We start from the raw sequence: 24,705 nt of genomic DNA on the forward strand, positions 1-24,705 counted from the left end.
GCAAGATTTTTTCAATGACTGTAAATGCCTATTAAAAAAAAAAAAGGCTCATCCTCCTTGTCCAAAATAGCATGTTCCCTTAACACTGAAAAAGACTCGGTTTACACGTTGTTCATTTGGATGGAGGCTATGTTTCCAGTGCTCAGCTGGAAGTACAGTACATGCTTTGATAAAGGACAGGGAAGCATTTAAATCAAAGACGCCAAGAATTCATGCTAAGAGACGGAACATGAAGAAGAGTAATTATAAGTATCTGTTCACAGTCCACTCCATGTTAAACACAGACATTCCTATTATGGTAGTGTGGAAAATGTAATAATTTGTGATGCATCTATGTGGTTAGGTGTGAGAAAGCGAGTGCATGAGAAATCATGGGTGTTGTGTGTGTGTGCAGAATTTTCTTCACCAGGGGCAAAGTTAGTCTGGTCATCATTACTCGCAGATATGTATTTACATAGCCTCCCATTCATAAATGTAATGTGTGTGTGTTTTATGTGCATGGGTGTTCATGTTTGCGCTCGTGCATAAAACTGCAAACAAAAGTCTGTACATCATCCAACTCAAGAGGGGAAAGTCCACAGTATGGGGTTTCTGTTTAACGTTGACACAAATTATGTTCAAAAACAGTTTGAAACATCTGTTTGCATAACTAAATTCTGTGCAAACATTTTAATAAGCTATAGATAGAATTTCTTCACAACAGGGAAAATATAGAGCAACATGCTTTGACTTGAGGTAAAAGGGGAAGTCATCTGTCAGCTGCTGTCTCACAAAACTATATGTACATATGTATTTAACACCCCGTCTAAGCTTTAAAGCCAGATTTGATCTCCTTGGGGAGATTTTTTTCTCCCCCTTCTCCTTCTGACCCCCGATTTTAGATTTACAATGTGGATTATGTCAAAAGATCCGTTGCCTGTTCTGCTCCAGGATTCCATTTGGTGTCCTCAATTTGAGCTTGCGCTAAGTCATCTCCATAAAATGGCCAAGCCACTGACCGCAACCCGTTTCTTGTTCCACACATCACTACCCAGCCTTAAAGTTGGCCCTAGCACAACTGTGCTTGGTGCTTATGACCAAGAGACAAAGTATAGTGGTGCTTAAAAACAAACATGTTCTCGTAAAGGTTTGCAAATACTACATTTAGCATTGTGTACTAAAACACAATACCACACTGTGGGTAAGCCTTATTTACATCTTATATCCACAAAAACATCCAAATCAAGCCATATTTTACAAGATAATATGACACACTGTTTACTGATAAACCATGCAAACAAAAAGCCAACCTGCCACCTGAAAAATGTAACCATTCCACAGAAAAACAAAACATCTAAATACCTACAGTATTTATAAAATGACTTCTGATTTTTACCGGTCCAAAACCCACATCAAAATCCATTGAATTGTCAGAGGCATGGTCGACTACATTCAACATTTTAAATGCCACCCATAACAGTTACTGTAACAAACAAAGATGAGTTTAGTGTAAATGAAACTTCGTGCGGCCAGCAACCATCAGCAACAACCATGTGTTTTTGTAACAGTGTTGTGTAAGCACTGTAAAGGCCCATTCACACCAAGAATGATGACTATAAACAACTATAACTACAGTATATTAGTGTTCACACCAGCGGACGGTATCGTTCTGTTTATTCTAAGCTCGTGCTGCAGTTATGCCATCTGCCCGTTTTAAACACTTGAGATCTATAAAGTCTTGTGTATTCTGGTTGGCTGTCATTGTTTTTATTGTTCATCAGCTGGAAAAAAAAAATGTTGTGAAAGTGATTTGAACAATATCGTTTCTCTGTGCCGTTATCGTTAGCTAAAATACAGCTCTGCTGTTCTTTAGCATTTAGAATGATTTTTAGAACTATATCTTTATCAGCCTTAAAACGTATATATCGATGTGGTCAAAAAGACTCAGAATCTTAATGATACCTTTAGGGGATTCACCAGATTCAGTGTCAATATCTTTAATGCCTTGTATATTGATTTATCATTTTAGGATGAGATTTAAGATATAATTTTTTTTTTTTTTTTTTGTATGTGCATTACTATTTTTACTATGTCTTATTTTCTCAGCACAACAAAAGTTGTTTTCCATGATCTCATGACAAAAAAAAAAGTTTGTTGCTTAACATTTCTTTGGTCAGCCACAAACTATTTAATACAGACTACAGTCTGTCAAACTTCATTCGATAACCGTGTAGACGTCTGATCCCTTGAATTGGCTGGAAATTAAATTGACCACATGTTCAGAAACACTATTGCGTCTACAACGATAAAGCTGTAGCCCACTTCTCAAGTTTCGGACTTTTTTTTTTTTACATTGATGTGAAAATATCTATTTATCTATCGATCTATCTATCTTAACACAATCTCAAGTAGTGATCACAACAAAATTAGACAGAAAAATATAATAATGCATGGCCTCTTAGGGCTTCTGTAGTGATGTGATCTGTATATGTTTGCATGATTCTTTCGGTTAATGTAAGTGGAGTGCCATGGGTAACTGTGAATCTGACTTAGCATTTCTCTCATCTCTAGACTAAGGCAGGATGAACCCAGGCATGGTGCAGTATTCCGGAGTGAAGTGCAGTGACGACATTACTAGTGTGCACACAGACGACAACTATTTCTCCAAGAAGAAACGACATGTGAGAAAAGATGGGAGCTGTAACATGGTTGTGCAACACGTTCCAGAGAACTGGCTTCTCTGGGTCACTGACATCTTCACCACCCTGGTGGAGATCCGCTGGAGGGTCATGTTCTTGACATTTGCCCTCTCCTACATTTTATCATGGCTCTTTTTTGGAATTTTGTTCTGGATCATTGCGCTGGCCCACGGCGATGTGAAAGACCCCAACAATGAGCCATGCGTTTATGAGGTTCGAAGTTTTACAGCTGCTTTTCTATTCTCATTAGAGACCCAAACCACCATTGGTTACGGCTTTCGGGGCATGTCGGAGAACTGCATGATCGCCATCATCGTAGTTACCATCCAAGATGTCATCAGTGTCTTCATTGACACTTTTGTCATCGGCATTGCCGTCGCCAAGATGGCATCTGCCCGTAAGAGAGCTCAAACAGTTGGGTTCAGCAATTGTGCAGTGATCAGCTTACGTGATGGTCACCTATGCCTGTCGTGGCGGGTCGGGGACTTCCGAAGGAACCACATGGTAGAAGGGACAGCTCATGCACAGCTGGTACAGCACCTGGCACACAGCACAGGGAAAGTTGATGTTACATACAAAGACCTCAACATTGAAGAGAACAACATAATCCTGGCCACCCCAACAACCATAGTTCATAAAATCAGTCCTGTCAGTCCTCTATACAAGGTGAGCTTGCAGGACCTGAGGAAGGAGAGCTTTGAGCTGGTGGTCTCTTTCACCTACACAGACGACTGCACGGGCATCCTTCACCAGACACGCACATCCTACACTCCAAGCGAGATTCTGTGGGGCCAGCACTTTCAAGAGATGATCAGGGTCACCCGCAAGAACTACAGAGTGGACTACGCCCTGTTCAACCACACAGTTAAAGTCCTGGTCCCAGAATTAAGCGCAGAGGAGTATGACCTAAAGAAGTACTCTCAACAGCCAAAACACAAACCACTCCACATAAGTTCTCCAACGGCAGCTGTGGAATTGGTTAATGGGAATAGTCTTGAGGCAGAAAAAGCATCCACTAGCAGTGCTGTCCAAGAACACGAGCTTTAGCAGTGGCCTTGATACATCCTGACTCTGCTATAGCACTTTGAAATGAGGCTTCCTCAAAGGCATCACTAGTGTAAGAAATAGGGCACTTATATATTAGATCTAGACTTACAGGTGTGCTGTCTGTCAGTTAAAAGAAAGATCTTAAAAGACCCTTCTAACAAAGATAGTATCCTGGACAAATACTGGAATCACATTAAACATTAAAGCCCTGTAGGTACTTTGGCTTTGACGAGAAACCATGTAGAGCACTACTTTTAAAATAATATAAAAGTTGTTTTTGAATAGTATTTTAATTATGTTCTATATTGCATGTACTATTTAGATGCTTTGCACAAAACTCAATATCTCTTTGTACAAAATGCACACACATCTGTACAGATTTGATGCGTATTACAGACTCCTCTATGACTTTGAAGGTTATTCAGATGTATATATATATATATATATAAAAAGTACCTCCTTGATTAAATTATGACCTCAAAACCTTGACCTACATAAAAGGCAATGGATCAATTATAATGACAGTGATGTTAACCTGACCAAACTGTGGTCAGTCAGTGTATCTCTTTGGCATTAGCTGAGGAAGTGCAGAACATTGTTCCACCTTATTTTGTAAAGTGGTTAACCTTTCCATTCAATCTACTAATAAAATGTTTTGGAAAAAGAGACCCAGAGACAATTTTCAATATTAACACAGCACGCTTCCACTTACCCAAAGAACAATATAAAGGGTGATAAATGATCATTTAGATATAATTTTACAGTCTACGATGTATTACTTGAATGACCTCCCCACCTGCGATCGATCGATAGATTGAGTATATATTAAACAAATTGATTATGCAACAACAAAGATGACAAATTTTTAGAGAAAAAATAATTTGTTATTGTAATATACAAATAATTTAGCATGTCAGAAAAGCTCAAGGTGTCCTCTTAAAGACAGACTAGGACTTAGAACAGTGGCATGTATGGTCTCAGAGATATTAACAAAAAACATATGTCTACTTACTACAATGAATAAAATTGCTGTGTTTTGGGAGGTTTTCCTGAAAGAGTGAAGTCTCCAGCCCTCCACCTTGTGGTTGGATGCAGTGCTGTCCAAGCATCGCTTTAAATTAGGCTGAAAGGTAAACAGAGGCCGGACAGCTCACATACCACGTTTCACCTATAAATAGTCTGTATTATTTATAGACTTGAACAAGAAAGTAACTAAAATAAGCACTTTGCAACAGCTTCACAAATAAAAGTTTAACACGGCTCATTAGTTATCACAAGTAAGCAATGTGTGACACGCAGCAGCCAGGAAGGGCAAAGGCCTGTGGAACACTTACTGCTGGGTTTTCATTGGAACACTTATAAAGAAATGAGAAACATCACCTGATTAAACAATAAATGATCATTAATCTCTTTCACAAGGGTCTAATTCCCAACAATACAATATACATTCATTTTATAAGATGCTGGAAAACAAAGAGCTGTGGATATACATACTATGAATCTTGGACTTATACTATTTATTGATCATATTTCATAATAGCAAATCCCAGAATAACAAGTTTCAAAACTTTATGACTTCAAAGTTTAGGTCAATGGCATAATATGTAGACTAAAAGGCCACAATAATCTTTCGTGTTCAATTATTTTATACAGCATTTGTTTAGTGGAACAAAATATGTTTATAATTGGTTTAAAGATAAATGGTATCCATACTGCTTTTGGTCTCACTATCAACAAGTGACACATAAAGTGCGATTTCTAGCATGTAAATACGTTCCATAAAATCACAAACTAAACTGCAAGTCCTACTTTATTTGAGGGATTTTTTTTTTTTTTTCACAAATGGCGATTATTTGAAAACTAGATGCATTTCATAGTTCAATCTCTGAGGTCAATCTCGGAATTACACAATTATTTTCAGTGGAGTTGACTTTCCTGTAATTTTCACAGCGAAATCTGTCGATGTTTCTCCCGCCCAAACAATTTTGGCTTTTGTCGTCCCGGGTCGCTAACTATGGAAACTTGTTTTCGCCACAGAATAAAAAATAAATAAGGTAATTGCAACTTTTTATCTCACAATTCTGACTTCTTTTTTTCTTTTTCTTTTTTTTTGCAATTGCGAGTCTACATCTTGCTATTCTGACTTGCGATTGCGAGGAGAAAAAGTCACAATATTCTGACTTTTTTCTCCGAATTGTGAGTTTATATCTAGCAATTCTGACGTTATCATTTTAAAGTCGCAATTGTGAGATAAAAAGTCGCAATTATCTTTTTAAATGTTTTATTCTGTGGCGGAAACAAGCTTCAATAGCTAACGTATGTTTTAAATCACGTTGCGGTTTTATTTATGACTTGTAAACAGCTAATGACCGTTTGTTTTATCGTAGTAATCTCATTGAGAAAATCGTATTGTTGCTACTGGTTAACGTTGTGTTTATCAGCGTCTAACGTTACTTAACTTAGCGCATTCTGCCAAACTTGTAACGTAACTGTGATTGTTGCTGAAAGTATTGTTTGAAAACAATGTTGAAACACATAGCCTACTTATGAAAGCACACATACTTTTTTTTAGACACCCGCAACCTTTTGTTTTGGCTTCCTTTGGGGGGATTCAAGCCTAAAATTGCACGCTGCTGTTCTCTATTTCACTTTCTGTATGTGTGAGTCTGAGTGGAACTGTTGTTTTATCCGCGCGTGAAACTCTCCCTCTCGTCGGATTGGCCGGGTGTAAGAGAGGGGGCGTGACTAGCCGGTGCGTGTTGTTTAAATGGGTTTGAAGCCTAGAAGAAACAGCACATGAGTTACCGCACGCCGCATACAAGAAGAGAAACGTGGAGATTGCTGTTCTCATACTTCATATCAAATGCTATTAATATATTACGTGGAGAGAACAAGATCAATGAGAAGGCAGTGTGGATAGTAAAACCATTCGTTGGATATGTATATATGAGAACTGTTTCGTGATCATTTACAAATGGTAAGGTCATACATATTATTTGCTGAAATTGTTTGTGATTGTATGCAACTGTAAATAAATGTTGTCTGTTTGACGATACGAGGTGTTTTGTGCTCTACATTTGAACTTCGTTTCGTTAAGAATGATCTCGGAGATCTCAGTTATATTTTTATTTTTGATAACAGACAATCTAAGCATAGTTTGTGGACATTCTTGAGCTCTCTATTACAATTCTATAAGAAACCTGATCTCAGAAAAAGCATAAAAGAAAGGACTTGATCAAAAAGTCTCAGTTTGAACTCAGTTTAATATTATTGCTGTCTTGGAGAAACACTTGAAACTGTAAAGAGTTTTCACTTGTGATCTTTCTAATGGGATGATGAGGATTTGTTAATTAAAGTTAATTTCTGACCTTCAGGCACATGCCACTACAATGAAAGATATGAGAGTGTGATTACTATTTGCTTTTTATTTTCTCTGAAAAAAGAAAGAATCTGAGGAATAGGGTTTAGGGAATATATTTTCCTCCCACACCTGTTGACTTCTCCATATGACAGACTTCACCCGCATGACAGATTTGCCTTATAAAACATATGGGGTTTAGTGCTGCATAATGTGCATTGCTGCATGAAACACGTGACTAATTGTTATATAGCCTAGTATTGTTTTAATCTGAGCTCACTGTTGCTAAGTGTGCGTTTGTCTAATATATTTGGAGCACAGCTGCGCTCAGCAGTTGTCAGGCGTCAGTCGGCCGACAGACACGCAGATCCTCTTTTCTGCCTTAAACACTCAGGGACTTGCAATTGGCAGCTAAATTGGTGCTTAACTTGTTTGTCAGGACTATGCACACCACAAAGTGTAAACTGTAAATGGATATAATAGAGCAAAAGGAATTTCCCTAAAATATGCACCCATGTTTTAAAAATATTAATCCTAGTTTGATCATTCAAAAGAATGTAGACTTTTATGTAACATTTTCCATTGCTCCTCACTGGTCCACGCCATCAAAATAAACATCTTTCCTGGATATAAACACTGTCATATTATGTTTCATGTAAGAAATAATGGCATCTATCAACCTGCTCCTTATCTGAATATCTGTCGGGCCACAAGTGAAAAACAGTCTTTTGTAAAAGACAAAATGTTAAACCAAAAGAAATAAACAGCTTACTTTTGTTCTAGATGGCAAAAATGTGTTCAATACAAATATATTATCATGCTCTCTCTCAAATTGATTGTGCCATTCGCTTTTACTCGCTCTCCTTTCTCTCTCAAACCCTTCTGCATTCCGTGCATCTGCTAAATAAGATAAAATAGGACCTTTCTTTTTAGTTATGGTTGCTAGGAACATTGAGGGCAGAATAGGAGCTTTAATGAGTAGTGTTTTAGCCCTCCTCTGGGAATTGTCACAGGGCTGTCATTATACTGCTGAGAGAGAAGATGAGGTCCCACAAGACAAGCTCTCAAGTCAACAGGCCTCGTCTCAGTCCCTGCTCTGCACCTTGCTGAAAACCAGTCTTAGCTTGTTTTTACCTTCGCTGATGTTTAAGCTATATAGTTCAGAATGTTATGTACTTTGAGAAAGGAATGAAGTGGGGCCACAAGAATACATTTGAACATAATGCATGCCTTTTGCCGCTGACTGAGTCTTTCCCTTTTTAAAACACTTGAAATGTCAATAATCTTTTAGGGAACTGGTCTTATTGTATGGCACTGTTTGTTCATGCAAAAGATCAGCTGTTTCAGCTTTTGACATGGAGTATTTGTGATGACATTCTGCAAGACACAATTTAAAAGCACGTAATATTGTTCAATATACTAAAAATATGAAACCTATTAAATATACAGAAGGTACTGTAATTGTTCTGAGTAGAGCTTTCAGGACGCCTCTATTGGTTAGATGAGTTTTTGCCAATTTAAATTAGTGCATTGGTAAGAGACATACATGACTGAACAAAGCAATTTTCCATTCACCCATTCCCTGATTAGCACAGTATGTGAAAATGGGTATTATTAATGGTCCTGTGGGCAGTTACACTATATAGGAAAGCACATAAACAGACAGGTTGCCATTGCATTATCAAATAATGTGGGGCACTGCCTGGTTAAATATCATTGTATTTATTCAAATTACAAATTGATTTTTTAAAAATATATATTTAATTGACAAAAGTGTTGCAGTTGGTGATTGAAATTATGACATGATGAAAAAATATTGGATGTTGCCCAAGAAAAAAATAAGTCAAATGTAGAATAATCTTTGTCAACATTGGGTAATAAAACTGATGATCAGTAATAATAATAAGTTGGGGGAAAAAACCTGATGATCAAGCAAAACAAGCTTTACTTGCTTCACAGCCTCACTGAGCTAATGCTTTAGAGAAGTCTGACTTGGGTTCTGTTATTTTGACCATTTTGGTCTTGTTGGCTAAAACTGCTGGTGGTTTTTTTCTCAGTCTGAAAGGAATGGTCAGGGTCCTCTTAAGTTTCAAAGTATGAGTTTTTGATTAAGCACATACCATGTATCAAAGTTAGTATTATTTGATGTGATACTAAATTCACTGGGAAATGTTAACATTATGATTTAATCAGTGTAGAAACGTATTAGTTCAAGCTGAGACTTGCATGTGAATGCGTGAGAATTATGTGCATCGTGCTGGTCTCAGAGACGCGTGTGCTGTAAGAGCCAAAGTCAATTTTTAGTGATTACGTTAATTTAGCAACTGAGACTGAAACAAATCTTCAGTGAGAATGTTGAGTTTACAGTCTGTGCCAATTAATATTAACGTGTATCTTGTTTCCTGTTTTTGATAGGACATTTGATCGATGATATCACCAGAGCAGATGCGAACGGAGTGATCGCCCCATCCTTGGCCCTTTCTGTCAATCAAAAGGTCCAACTGGAGCAAAGAGACGCCTCCTGCGTCCGGCTCTGAACAGCCCCACCATTTCCTGCTTGTGTTGGTCCCCGTGAGTGTTTCAAAACTGTTTCTCCAACGCTTTTTCCAGAAACTAAGACTGTTTTCCAAAGCAGAAACAGCACAGACCTCCCAGACTGAGGTGATGGGAAGTGTGCGGGCCAACCGCTACAGCATTGTGTCATCAGAGGAGGACGGAATGAAGTTGGCCACTGCTGCGGTGCCAAATGGGTACGGTAACGGGAAGAGCAAGGTTCTCACCCGTCACCAAACCCAGAGCAGGTTTGTCAAGAAAGATGGACACTGCAACGTGCAGTTCATCAACGTCAGCGAGAAGAGCCAGCGCTATCTGGCCGACATCTTCACCACGTGCGTTGACATTCGTTGGCGATGGATGTTCGTTATCTTCTGCTTGGCCTTTCTGCTGTCGTGGCTATTTTTTGGATGTATCTTCTGGCTGGTCGCAATATTCCACGGAGACCTGGAGAATGGAAGTCCCAAATGTGTCTCCAACGTCAGCACCTTCACGGCTGCCTTTCTCTTCTCCATCGAGACGCAGACCACTATCGGCTATGGCTATCGCTATGTTACAGACGAGTGCCCCATCGCGGTGTTCATGGTTGTGTTTCAGAGCATAGTCGGCTGCATCATTGACGCCTTCATCATCGGTGCTGTCATGGCTAAGATGGCAAAGCCCAAGAAGAGGAACGAGACGCTGGTGTTCAGCCACAATGCTACGATGGCCATGAGGGACAATAAGCTGTGTCTGATGTGGAGGGTGGGCAACTTGCGCAAAAGCCACCTGGTAGAAGCCCACGTTCGGGCTCAGCTCCTCAGATCTCGCACCACAGCCGAGGGAGAGTTCATCCCTCTTGACCAGATGGACATCGACGTGGGCTTTGACAGTGGCATTGACCGCATCTTCTTGGTGTCACCAATCACCATCGTCCATGAGATCGACGAGGACAGCCCTTTCTATGACATGAGCAAACAAGAACTGGAGAACTCGGACTTTGAAATCGTAGTTATCCTGGAGGGCATGGTGGAGGCCACGGCCATGACCACCCAGTGCCGTAGCTCCTACGTGGCCAGTGAGGTCCTGTGGGGACACCGCTTTGAGCCCGTCCTCTTTGAGGAGAAAAACTATTACAAAGTAGACTACTCTCGCTTTCACAAGACCTACGAAGTGCCCAGCACCCCGTTGTGCAGCGCGAGGGACCTTGCTGAGAAAAAATATATCCTATCCAACTCAAATTCTTTTTGCTATGAGAATGAGGTGGCCCTTTCAAACAAAGAGGAGAAAGAGGAAGGGAACGGGGACAGCCTGGGCCCTGGCGGGACAAACACAGACACTAGCTCAGACTCTGACCACAGCCAGGCCACCGTTCCCTTAGAACCGCGGCCTCTACGGCGGGAATCCGAAATATGACTGTGCAGAACTAACGGGAAGGTTTAACAGACACCTCTTCATACAGGCACATTGAGCTGAACTGAGCCCCTCAGCGAGGCAGACTCGAGCTAACGGTACAGTTGCGAGGAGGAATCAACAGAAAACTGTACAAGAGTGTTCTTACGAATATGCATGGTTAAATAAAACACAGCATAGAGGCACTGCACAGCTAATGAAGAATGCACATCAAGGGAGGAGAAGAGAGAGTTTCCCAATTAGGCGACACTACCTTTTTAGACCGTTGCTTCTGAATGACATGAAGCAGAGAGGATGTAACTGGTTGGCAAAACTTGAAAATGAGCAGGCATGTGTCCAAGTGCAGTTGTCCAACAATGTAAGAACAATTCAGACCAATATATAGTAGACTGATGCTGCTACCAAAGTTGATAATATCATTATTTATCGGTTTAGAAAATTTACACGCAGATATTTAGTTCTGTCAATTTTATTTCAGGCAATTAATATGATAATAGTTAATTGAAATAACATCATACAAATGAGGGGGGGCTAACACAGCAAAGAGTGTTAGTCAATGTCTTAAGTATCATTAAAAATGTCCTGTTCCTACCATCTAGTTAATTATTCCATTATCCTCTCTTTTCCTTTTCTATTTGAGTCCGCTGGTCTTTGTGTGAGCCACGGGTATTTCTGGAACAGTCTTGCGGGGGGCTTAGGTGGGGGACCTCTATTTGGGAATACAGACAACTCAGTGAATGTTCTTTTTTTAGAAGAAACATTAAGTTGGAAGCCCTCCGCAGTACATTTCAGGTTATCTGAAAAGAAAAACGCACAGGACCATGCCTGTTTATTGCGATATATAACGGACAGGGTCTTTAGATCAGTATCAGAATGAGAATCACAGTCGTCATGTCCGCAGGGACAAAGAGAGTGAACGTGTTAATGAATGTCTTTCTACAAGTGCTGCTATGTTGCATATTATATAGGGTTTTAGACTTAAACCAAAGAGTATTCAAAATGATCCTTCATAAAGAATGCATCAAATTCTTTTATTAGACGTAGGACAATAGGACAAGTCATGACGTGGAGTAAAAATATATATATTTGTAAGTGAAAAGAAATGTTTTTTGTTTGCTTACGCACATATATGGTTTATTTTTATTAATTATTTTCTTATTCTAAGCCAAATAAAGACTACGAATAACAAAGCCCATTGGAAATAAGAGAGCTACAGGTTAGCTTACCTTATTTTCAAACCGCTTCTCCCACCTTTTCATCCCATAACTTCAGTGTTACTCTAGTTTAGTGCTACATAAGTGTTTGGGTTGGAAAATGTTGCTAGTAGAAAACCTTCAGATTTGAGGTTCTAATTGCATGGATTACGCTTTTGGGTTTTATTGCAAAGAAACAGGACAGAAAACAGAATCCACTCTCCCTTCAGACTTTAAACCTCTCTAATAATTAATTATTTTTCAATCAACTCTAACCTCTTGTCTTGCCTGACAAACTGCAATACAACCCTAATGACTTGTTTGGCAGGTGTACCAAGGACTGTGTATGTAGGACTGGGTAATTACACTGAGATCATGGTACTGTGATCCAATGACAATCAGAGCACAGAATCTGAGCTCAGAACCGCACTTGCACACAGAATGTGCTCCTGAGATATCACTTGACGTTTGATTGTGATGTCTAACTTGTCTCTTCTCACCTTTGTTTTTTTGAAATACCTGAAGTAACCCAAAACAGCCACTAGAGCACGTTCTCCGGAAAGCTCTATAAAAGGAGACAATAAAATGATAGGATATTTATTTTGAAAATACTGCACGTTATACGGCTGTGTTAAACATACAAAAGAGTATAAATTGCTACTAATGCTGTTTTATCCTTCTCCTTTTTTTGATCTCATATTTCAAAAGAAACTCTATAGATGAACAGCCAATTATGCAGTAGAACTAGTTTACACTTGTCTACTGTTGGCTCGTTCGAAGGAAACGCTCCTTTTAACAACTGTGGGTCTATGGGCAGCATTTATTTCTCTTTGTTGTAAATATCCCCGTACTTTTTGCAGTTGCTTTTGTACCAGTCTTCCCTATTGTACTGAAAGAAAACAATGGAATGTACAGATTTTTATATTATGATAAATATTATTGTTGTTCTTATTATAATTATTATTATTGTAATTATTATTGTACATGCTATTTTATTTCTTTTTTCAATAAAACGAGATTGAATGGACAAAAATCATTGTGTTCCTTGGGTAACTTGGATTGGTAAGTTCTTTAAATAAACATTGGAAACACTGGAAAGACTAACCATAACACATAAAACACAGATATACAGCCTGAAGTTTGTGACCTACAGACAGCTGCTATAAAATTGCCTAAAGCTACTAAATAATGTTCTTTAAAGACATCTTCAACTCTTCACATAAAAATACATATTCTTTTATTTATGCATTTCTCTTCAGTTTAAGGCACTTTTATGTATGGGGGGTTGATTTTAACCTTTTTTTTTTGTCATATGAAGGTCACATTAAAACTGTGTACTATGCCTTCATCAACACACACACACACATGGAACTTATAGACATATAGATTTTTATACTGTACAATATTTATACTTACATTTTCAAAAAAAAAAAAACATCATTTTGTATGATTAATAAGCGTTTATTTTTTTTTATTGGAATTTGGGACCAAAAATATCTCCACAAGGTCAAAGATTTGGTAATTCCATACTTGTATTACTACCCATGACATTGGGGATACTAGGGCCACACACATGCGCACACGCACATTGGTATTTTTTAAATGATTTATATATAGATTGCATTGTCCAGGACCAAGTTTTAAATCTTAAAATTAATGATAAAAAAGAAATACTAGCCTACATATTACTAATAGTATGATAACCACAGAGTGAAGATCATTTCAGTATTTATTGTCTGAAAAGGATTTAAATCATTTTTTTAACCAGCTATTTTGCACCCAATAATTTTTTTTTTTGTATTAGCGTTATCAATATTTTAGTGTGGATGCATCAATGGAAATATACTTTGTAAGACAAAATAGCCATATTATTCCAAAAATGACTAAAATATCAAATGCCAATTTTTTTTACAGAATTCTCCTGTGATGTATGTTGGACATTGGTAGATAATTGAAATAAACTATAGTGTATAAAAAAATTATTTTAAGAGCGTTTATATTCTAAAAAAGTCTACAACCCAATGCATGTCTTAGTACTTTTCATGAAAAGAAGACACTCTCCTATTCATTCTCTCATTCAAAAAATGTCTTTAGAGGTGAGCTGCTTGCGTAAAACAGCCCTTGAGATAAAAAGCAGAAGCTAAATATCCTTTAAAAAAAACACACACACACACACTCACGCCATTCCTTTTAATTCAAAGCAGCTCTTTGCCACATATTGGCACACCTGTACCAAGCACACAACCTAAAACAATCAAAATCCAGAGGTGGACCAAGTACCTTGGTACTTTCCTTACTTGAGTAAAAGTACAGATACAGGTCAAATATTACTCCATTACAAGTAAAAGTTGTAAAGACCGATTTTAAGTAAAAGTAGCCTACAGTACATAAGTATTTGTTTTTAAAAGTACCTGAGTATCAAAAGTAAAAAGTAAATGTCAACGCATTGTTTTATTATTGTTGCATTGTTACAGTACCTTATGCCTCTGAAGCAACCTAGTGAATACACTGACCAGTTTGAAGTATCTGAGGAATTCAGAGCTTTTAGAAGGTTACAAAACCTAGGAATTAAACAACTGAAATGACAACAACAACAAAAACAGCCATAATCATGTTCATTTTTTAACACTCCTACCACCCCCACAAAAGAAGTACACATCTATGTGCATCCATTCAAGTGGTCTGTAAATACAAACTGATCAGAAAAAAAACATAGTATAACTGCCCAACAGTAATACTGCTTTAACAAAGAGTAAAACAGAAATACTTATTTTGCCATGAAAACAAAACTTTCAAAACGTTAGTTGTGACAGCGACGATACTGTCAACCATACGGAAAAAAATCATGCAGTGACTAACATAACTACTTTTTTTCCCCAAGGACCTTGACAGAAATGTAGTGGAGTAAAAAGTACGATATTTGTCTTTCAAATGTGGTGTTAAAGTAACAAGTTTCCAGAAAAAAGTAAAAAGTAAAGTACAGATACTCAAGTACAGTAATACAGTAAATGTACTTTGTTACTGTCCACCTCTGTCAAAATCATGAGAATAAACCTGGTGCGTACACTTGTCAATGAACTGTTGAGGCACATCTGGAGCTTTTAATGCTTTTAAAATTATTGACATCATAGTGTCATTTGTTTTTTCATAAGTGCTACTAACCTAAAAGGACTCAAGGGGCTCTGTATAACCCACCCCCATTATGTCAAGATGAGAAATACCAGTTTGTTAGGGAAAGGAAATGAGTTCTTTTGTACCAAATGCACTGTCGTGCTCCACACATCCAATACAAGATTTGTGGTTAAGAAAAATGTTGGAGAAACTCGATTCAGATTGGTGCCATGGAAAATATCTCTATACACAGGAGGCTTAGATTGACACTAATGTCAACTGAGGTAGCCTGGATTTCTGAAGTGTGTGTGTGTGTGTGTGTGTGTGTGTCACCTCATCTGCTCTGTTCATTAATAGTCATTAGCAGATCTTCTGATGATGCAGATATGGACAGGAAGAACAACGAGTAAACAAAATGAAACATGTTTTCTTCAAGGTTTCTGACCATGAAATACTTTACGTATAATATTAAGGATTTTCGACTGCGACTAGCGGTAAAAATGAATTATGTAATACAAAAGCACTAAGATGTTGTAACTTCCACGTCCTTAATCTAAAAACATGGCACAGGACATTGCATTAGTTCCCTTCAATATTTCAAAATTGAACATGTACATGTTTTAAACATGCATGACTACGAAAGTACAGCAAAATCATATATTGTAAATGCACAAATATTTTTCAATGTAGATGCAATGAATTATGCCATACTGATAGATTTAAAGGCCATTACAGTATTTATAGCACTACAGATATATAAAGAAATTGGTTGTTTTTTTAGTTTACATGCAGCAGAGTCTAGAACATTTAAAGTGAAACAGGATTGGCTTTATAAGCCAAAGAACAAATTAAAAAGGTGTAGAATAAATGTAAAAGAAATGAAAGTTTAAAGAGCACACTAAATCTCGCACAGAGGGGAGGCTCTAGATTCTGGATCGTATGGGACAGGCTGTCACACTGGTGGGAAAATAAGGAATAGGGTGTCACCTTTTTCCGGTCACACCATTTAATATTCCATTTATTTATTGAATTATTCAATGCGGTGACCAGGAAAGGCGCTTTGAGTCTGTACTTCCTGTCTGAAGGGATCACATTGTTGGGCAAGATGCATGAGTAACACTGCTTAGTAGGTGATTTTTTTTTCCGTCTCCTATAACTCCACCCGCGTTTTTTAGATTTCTCATGCAAGTCAAACATGCTCCAACAAAACTTCAAGAGACTTAAAGGTTCTGATAAATGTTTTAGGTTAAGCTCATCTATTTAGATTTAAAATTACGTATTCTTGGGTCATTTAATGATAAAAGCAATCTAATAGGATGAATTATTCATTATTAATTGTTCCATCTAATGCAATTTCATTATTTAATCACCCTCTCCCATGAGCTTCACATATATTTTCAAACATGATTTTGCTTCAAAATCAGGCATCATTTGGTTTTTAGTTTTAGTTTGGTTATTTGTTTTAGGAAAAGGTGCAAATCGTTAGCCTCATAGCATAATTGCCTATGTCCTATTTAAAAAAAAATGACTTATAGGCAATTATGCTATGAGGCTAACGAAATGCAAATAAATGATTTCATATACAAATAAAAATGAATATACTGTAATAATAATTGTAATATGAATTATTAAAGCAGGAATCTGGATGCTTTTTAGAGATGTATCTGTACATTTTCAAGAACCATAGCAACATTCCTGAGAAACAGTGTTGAAAGTGGATTGGACTGAGCACCACACCACACTTGTAGCCAATCAGCAGTAGGGGGCGTGTCCACTCATGATGGGGGAGGAGAGAGAGTGAGCCAATCAACAGTAGGGGCGTGTCCACACATGATGGGGGAGGAGAGAGTGAGCCAATCAGCAGTAGGGGGCGTGTCCACTCATGATGGGGGAGGAGAGAGAGTGAGCCAATCAACAGTAGGGGGCGTGTCCACACATGATGGGGGAGGAGAGAGGGAGCCAATCAACAGTAGGGGGCGTGTCCACACATGATGGGGGAGGAGAGAGTGAGCCAATCAGCAGTAGGGGGCGTGTCCACTCATGATGGGGGAGGAGAGAGAGTGAGCCAATCAACAGTAGGGGGCGTGTCCACACATGATGGGGGAGGAGAGAGAGTGAGCCAATCAACAGTAGGGGGCGTGTCCACACATGATGGGGGAGGAGAGAGAGTGAGCAAGAGGGAGATTGGAAGAAAGACTGTAGAAAGAGTGATGGCTGAGAGACATTACAAAAGAGAAAAGGTCAGAGGAATATCCAACACTATCTCACGACCAATTCGTACGAATGATAAAAAGGTACGAGTGAGGTCGTATGAATTCGTACGAATTAGCCACCTCGTAGAATTTGTACGTTTTGCCGTGAGATCAGGTTGGAATATCACTGGAAACAGAAGGGTTATGATCAAGAGCTTTAGGATCTGCGGAAATATTAGAAAAGCTTTCCAGCGTTTGAAGAGACCTAAGCGGGAAGGCCTGAAAACAGACACAGAGGTTGCATTGTTTCTGCTCCATACATGAGTAACATTGTTTTTTCTATGTTTCACAGAACCAAGATATGCTGTTGTTGTAATGTTAGCTACAGTAACAGGACAATTTTGAGTGTCATTGTTTATCTGGAGCTGGTGTGCTGCTGGCTTGTATATACTACACTGTATGAGTTTTTGTTTTGTCTTGCTGTTCGTTCGTCATTTTCGCTTTATTTTTTGCAAAGCATTATTTTGCTTCGACTCATCAGTGATTAAAAGACATCCACTCTTGCATTGTGTGTTCGTGCATTTTGGGGGTGGAGCAATGAAGTGAGGTGTGAGTGTTTGTTTGGGTTGATTTCAAATATCAACAGCATTTCTCAGAAATCGCACCTTTGGACCTTTAAAGTAAAACATCACAGTGGTCTGCTGCATCTCCCACAGCTCAGCACTCAGATTAGGTCTGCAAGATCAGGAATTGCAGCATGCAAATTGTGTTCAGAACTAATTTTGCAACATTACATGATTTGGATAACTCGTTTAGAGAAGGATCGGCCACTAAAACAATCCACATGCAAATAAACAGTGCTATCAGCGGGCACCCAGTATGTTTTCATAGCAAAATGAACCATTGTATCTCAGAAGATCAAGGAAAATGTTATTCCTCATGATATTAATCCTTTAACCCATTAATCATTTTATTTATCCCATGTGGAAAAATTGAAGGGCCTTTTCACTTAAGGGCCTTAAAATGTTTCTAAAATGTATAAAAGGAATCTCGGTTGTGTCCACAATAAGGTTAATGAATTTGAAGTCTGGTTTAAGTGTATCTGCGTGTATCAGTCCACAAACAGGTGATTTCTTTTAAGATTTTCTGCCCAGCTGTGATCTGAAGAGAGGGTAAACAATGCTGAACTCAGAGGCCCCTGTCCAGGCAACATAAAACAATCCGTGTACCAAACTATCACCGGAAAAAACCTTCTAACAAGCCACCGTCTGGGAAACTGCTCTATCAGACACTCCGAGCTCTGCCGTAATCCTGTGATCTTCACAGTGTTGTCTGTTTATTGAGCAGACTATTCCTGTTTCACACGATCTCCTGCTCTGCAGCGACATCTTACAAGAAATGATTGAGACCTGAAATGAAATGAAAACTGGTAGAATGCTGTTTCTTTACAAGGTATGCAAGACGTGACGGAACATGAACATGAATGCAAATAATCAACTTCTTACTCTTTCCCAGCAAAACACCATAAACAAGGTCAGGACATATCAAGGAACATATTGTGCAATCAGAAAGTGAGATTTAAAGAAAGAGAGAAAAGAAACCACCAATACCTCATTCTATGAATGATTTCAATATGAAATATTGCAAAAAATGGCATAATAAAAATGTCAATGGAGGTATGGTAAGTTTCAAAGACACTTTTAATGTGACCTTAATAAAACGGTTGAAATCAACCTCTGGGACGTATAAAAGAAGCTTAAACTGTAGAAACATGCATAAATACAAGAATAAATATTTTTATGTGAAGAGCTGAAGATGTCTTTAAAGAATACTATTATAGCAGCTTCAGACAATTTTATAGCAGCTGTATATCAGTATATCTGTTTTATTCTTACAATGACGTTTAAAGTACAAAAGCAGCAGTCGATTAAAGCAATTTTTTGTCAGAGAATATATGTTAGCTAAACATAGGAACAGTTAGATAGAAATTGATGTTCTGGAAAATATGACACCACAGACAGTAGCACAGTCATAGTCTTTTCTTTGCTATAGAGGCAAAAACTTTTTTTCTGATGGAGGTTTTCCATTATAAGAGCGAGCGAGAGAGAGCGCGAAGGGGGGGAGGGTGTGTGGTACATGTCACTGGGCAGCATGTGTCATTTTTAGCGTCTTTCTCAGAAATCTATGCTTTAATTCCAGTCTGCTTCAGTTTGCTCTCTGTGGCCTCCGTGTCAGGAAGCTCACTCAGCCCCTGCCCTGTCATATTATCGCCATTATAACAAGAGATGGGTGGGAGACTTGTCGCTGATATGGGTGCAACTAATTTTCCATGAATATTGCATAGATAAGCAGAGTGAAATGCCTGGAAAACAGCTGTTGAGATGAATAATGGAACCTTTGGTACACATACTGTACACCTGTATCGGAGGATGTCCCCTATAACTGGACTGAACTGTAAATTATGCAACCATGTAAATATTCATGAGATAACCTAATTACTAAAACTTTGAGAGAATTTTAGGTATAGCCCTCGTATAACGCAGCACACAATGACAAAAAATCAATCCCCAAAAGTTTCTAGCATCTGCTAGGTGAATGAAGCCCCAGGCTGCGTTTGGAAGCCAAAATGGGTTTTACCACTGTAAAAAAAAAAAAAAGGAAACCGTAAAAATAGGGCACACCTGTTTATGAAGTTACGAGTTTTACCTGTATTTTGAATTACGCATTGCATTGTGTTGTGTTTTAGGTTTAACGTACATTTTTTACAGTGTGGAGTTATCTTGCAAAATTCAGCATGAGCTGTACGACAACAACTGAATGGTAATGTCATGTTCTTATGAGGCTTGATGGTAATGGAAAAGCAGTGCAGAATTTAGGATAAAAGATCTGCCAAAGCCATTACAAGTTTCAAAGGAGAATGATACGCAGTTTTACCAACCCAGACAGTGTCTGAAAAACTATACGTTTGACTTTAAAGCTTCCGTTAAAAAGGTCAAATGCTTGGATACCCAAAGTTTTAATTCCATGTTCCGTCTGCTCTGTTTCACAGCATCCTGTTAAAAGTAATAAGACCAAATATTTAGCTCTGGCTCAAAAACCTTATAGCGCTATATATCAGTTATAAAACCAGATGATACCTGGACAATTTTTACACTTGACAGTAAATGACAGCCTCATAAAAGAGGACACTGAGAACATTTTTGCACCTTAAATAGGTACATCTGTGGAATTTCATTGTGCTCCCTTCAATCAGACATGAGGAAACTGAAATTCAACACTGTCAAGAATGTCAGTAATTTTAAAGGTAAACTATGTAACTTTTTGTTTAAAATGAACTAAATTTAAATAATGAGTCAGTACATCTACATTTATTCCAAAATGTGTTTTTGTCTTACCCTGATTCACTATAGTAAGCCTGTTATAAGTGTTTATGTTTTAGACCTGTGGGGATTTTCGCATACGTCACTGTCATATCAGTAAATAAATAAAAAATTCCCCAGGCTACATTGACACATATATGGAGTGGGAGTGGCATAGGATAGTTGTCACAATTAGCGGGAAAGGTTGACATGGATTTGCTAAATCTTTAACCACCGGGGAATCACCCGCTTTAAAAATTTTTTAAAGAATTTTTAAAAAATTGCCATATATACAGTAGCTCTCTAACAGATTAACGCATTATCTATTGTGAACGGTAATTTCATTATGCTTGTTGTAGTGCTTTTATTGGGTAAAGCTACTGTAATGTTTTCAGGAAGTCAGCTTGAGATCCTTTCCATCTAATCTGATATTATCTCTTAAGCCTAGAAGGGAATGTTTTATGAGCAGTAGGATAATCTTCATCTTTTTTGTAGTTATGAGAAAAAAACATATTCACCAGCACAGTCCTGCAGAGCCGAAGCACAACCAAAACAATGTTCTTCCACAAAATACATGCAGTTTTGTTTTTTTTAAGGGCTAGAGGGCTAAAAGTTACATAATGTACCTTTAATTGAACAAAAATTGTGTGTGTGTGTATGTATATGGCAATATATATATAAAATGTCATTTAAAAAAAAAAGTTCTTATCATATATGCTAACATTTTATTAGATTATATAGCCTATATCAGTAGCGAGCAGTGACTTTTTGAACCAAGTATACTGTAACAGACACACTGACTCACTGATAGACAAACATAAGGATAGATAGATAGACAGATAGACAGATTGACAGACAGACAGACAGGCAGACAGGCAGATAGGTGACAGGCAGATAACTAGAGCTCCTGTGTAGGACTGAATTAGCCCTGATGGACAGGAGATAGACCTGGCACATACAGACATGACCTTGACGGGACAATCACACAGTGTGAATCAGAGTTCAGGCCTTCAACAGCTGGTCTCTGGTAGGCATTCTGGACCTGGCACAGGAGTTAAAACCGAACAAATGTTTTCCTGGACATTCACATTTATAAACTGCAGCTTTTAGATGTGGGATAGAATAGAACCGGTAAAGCAGAAATGATTTTGATTGGAATTTTCAAGTCCCTGATCTTGAGAGGCTGGGAAGTGTTTTAGGTCAAAATTTTCCAGCAAAAACAAGGCATGTCTGATTTTAATTTAATCTTGAGTTTTTTTTGTGGCTTCCACAACATTCTTTCAGTAGTTCAAGAGAACTTGAGAACTGTTGTGATGTCTCTCAAAGTCCACTGACCTGCGGGCTGGAACGAATGACCTGAAACGCCATTTATCTGTCCATACTAGATGGGGTTATCTCCTCACTGAGTCATCTCTCCCTTCTCCTGGGTCACTGGGGTAATGTTGGTGAAGAGACGATGAAGTTGTAGTTTTTTTTTGTTTTTTTTATCCATCTGTCCCACTATAATACTCCTGACTGAAATAGATCTGTGTTGTAGGGAGAATTTAGTCAGCGCTGGGCAGCTGCGATATTATAGCTCAAGTGTTAATCCCACATATCTTCATATTCTGATAAAAATAATGGAGATTGTGAAATTCTAAACTTGAACGGACATCCAGGTTTTTCTTTCTTTCTTTTTTTTTTTTTTGTATCAATCAGCTGGTATTGGTTTGTTTATTTTTACCACTGTCATCCTGAGAGCTTTTGTCTGTTTTTTATCAGGACAGTGGAAATCATCTTTGCTTTTATTTTATCAGTGTTTATTAAGCTTAATCATAGTTCCGACCTCTAGACAAGGCTGAATGAGGACTCAAATAGCACAGAGGTCTTCATTTAACCATATACGTGCCCTCTTTACAACAATTCACAAATTTTGACTTACAATAGGGTTCATATTAGCTCAAAATGAGAACAAATGACGAATTTTTAGCAATAAATAAAAAAAGCATCTCTTCCTGGAACATTTTTGTTGTAAACAGAAAAACATTATATTTAAGGTTCTACAATGCCTTAAAAGCATCCTTTTATCATTTTTTACAAGGTCTTGATTTTGTTTTTTGGGGTGTAGGCCTACTAGAATATGTTTCCATGCTTGATTGTTCAAAAAAATTCATTATTTTTCACATATTTTACATTATTACAGCTCGATCCTCTCTCCCCAGACTGGTTGAACGCAGAGCCGTTAAATATGTTTTTCAACGGCTCTGGTTGAACGTGTCGTTTTCGATGAAGCCCCTCCTTCCGAAATACGAAATGTGCTGTGATTGGTTAACTGGCCCAGCGTGTTCGGGAAATGTGACGCCCCTTCATAACAGCGAGCTCTACTCTGATGTAATGGTAACGATTAACAATGTTAACGAACAAGAGGTGCTGAACGGATTTGCAAGCGTGGATTTCACAGGACGTTTCAAAGTGGTATGTTTTTTGTTTTGTTTTTTGTTTTTTTTAGATACTATGTTATCCACCATTTAATCATATTTGATGGAAAACTATGTTAATACAAACAGTAATCGATCACAAAATCATGGATAATTTTCCTGAGGGGTGGTGAACAGTCTTACAAAAACAAGAGCTTACAAAAGGTCAAGTAAACATTAAAATACTGCAATGTTAGTTAGCAGGCTAGCGGAGACAATGCTTTGCCCTTCCTTTAAGTTACATCATAGCTTAGCAACTACATAAAATTTATAACTGGAACTGTTAATAGAAAACACAACTACAAATAATAAGACATACTTACAAGTTGTGATTCATAAACAACAGATTGTCCTGACAAAATGGAAATAGGCTTTCAGGACAAGCTTTTGTGTGTAGCCTGCATTGTACTCTCTTCTGGAAGCTGTTCTCCATAAAATGTGCAGCGCACAGACCAACGCTGAGGTTATAATGTTCAGAAACAGTGTTAAAATAAATTTTTAACCTCTCTAAGTTCATCGGCCTTAGGACAAACTTTTTCTGGGGTGTAAAAAACAGTGATAACAACTTTTCCTCTTCTCTAAAGCAGCCCAACATGGCCTCACCCCCTGTGTTGTGTGTTCCCGGTGGCAGGATTTATGTAAATATTAGGGTTTGTGATGTCACCAACCCGGGAAGAAGCTTGTCGTAGTCCCCAGTAGTCCTTAAAAAGCAATTTCTGTACAAGAAAATATCTCCCTTTGCAGTCGTAACTTTGCAGATGTTGTTTATGCTCAAACAGCAACATTACACACTAACTAAAGTTACAGCAACATTACACACTAATTAAAGTTAAAAAAGTGAAATCATAATCAAGGACCCCTTTTAATTAATTTTAATTAATTTTCTCACCTTAATGTTGTTCCAAACCGGCAAGACTTTTTTCTTCAGTGGAACACAAAAATATATATATTTTTGATTCCATACAATGAAAGTCATTGAATTTTTGTCCACACAATGAACGTTGGTTTAAGTCTGGTTCTTTGGACCCCATTGACATTAATTGTAAAGACAAAAACAGCTGAAACGTTCTTCGAAATATCTGTTTAAGATGTGCAAACAGATTTAGGAGGCAGCCTTAATTCTCTATGCAAGTATTACACAACACAAGCTTGATTTCATGCATCCCAATGAATTAATATATATATATATATATATATATATACACCTTGAAAGCGAGTTTCATTGGATACAAGTGTCTGTCAAATGCATAAATGTTGTGTAAAGTATGTTTAGGGCCTTTAGGGCTTCACCTTTTTTTCCAAGAAATGTGTCTGTCATTCAGTTGAAATATTTAAGCTATGTGTTAAACCAGAGCAGCAATAAAAA

The 24,705-nt window shown here is 37.9% G+C and overlaps 2 protein-coding genes across 2 annotated transcripts; both read left to right on the forward strand.

Moving 5' to 3' along the window:
* Positions 1 to 2,561: 2,561 nt before the first annotated feature.
* Positions 2,562 to 4,378, forward strand: kcnj16a (potassium inwardly rectifying channel subfamily J member 16a; the record flags this gene model as incomplete). The annotated part of the gene is made up of 1 exon (XM_084135713.1): positions 2,562 to 4,378. One exon carries the CDS (start codon positions 2,562 to 2,564, stop codon positions 3,723 to 3,725), a length of 1,164 nt encoding a protein of 387 aa, XP_083991839.1. The 3' UTR covers positions 3,726 to 4,378.
* Positions 4,379 to 6,516: 2,138 nt separating this feature from the next.
* On the forward strand, positions 6,517 to 13,249 carry kcnj2a (potassium inwardly rectifying channel subfamily J member 2a). Its single transcript, XM_084134723.1, has 2 exons — positions 6,517 to 6,702; positions 9,499 to 13,249. Exon 2 carries the CDS (start codon positions 9,748 to 9,750, stop codon positions 11,029 to 11,031), a length of 1,284 nt encoding a protein of 427 aa, XP_083990849.1. The 5' UTR covers positions 6,517 to 6,702; positions 9,499 to 9,747; the 3' UTR covers positions 11,032 to 13,249.
* The last annotated feature ends 11,456 nt before the right edge of the window (positions 13,250 to 24,705 follow it).

The sequence above is a fragment of the Abramis brama genome (assembly GCF_963993115.1).
Source record: "Abramis brama genome assembly, chromosome: 14".
Taxonomy (NCBI): Eukaryota; Metazoa; Chordata; class Actinopteri; order Cypriniformes; family Leuciscidae; genus Abramis; species Abramis brama.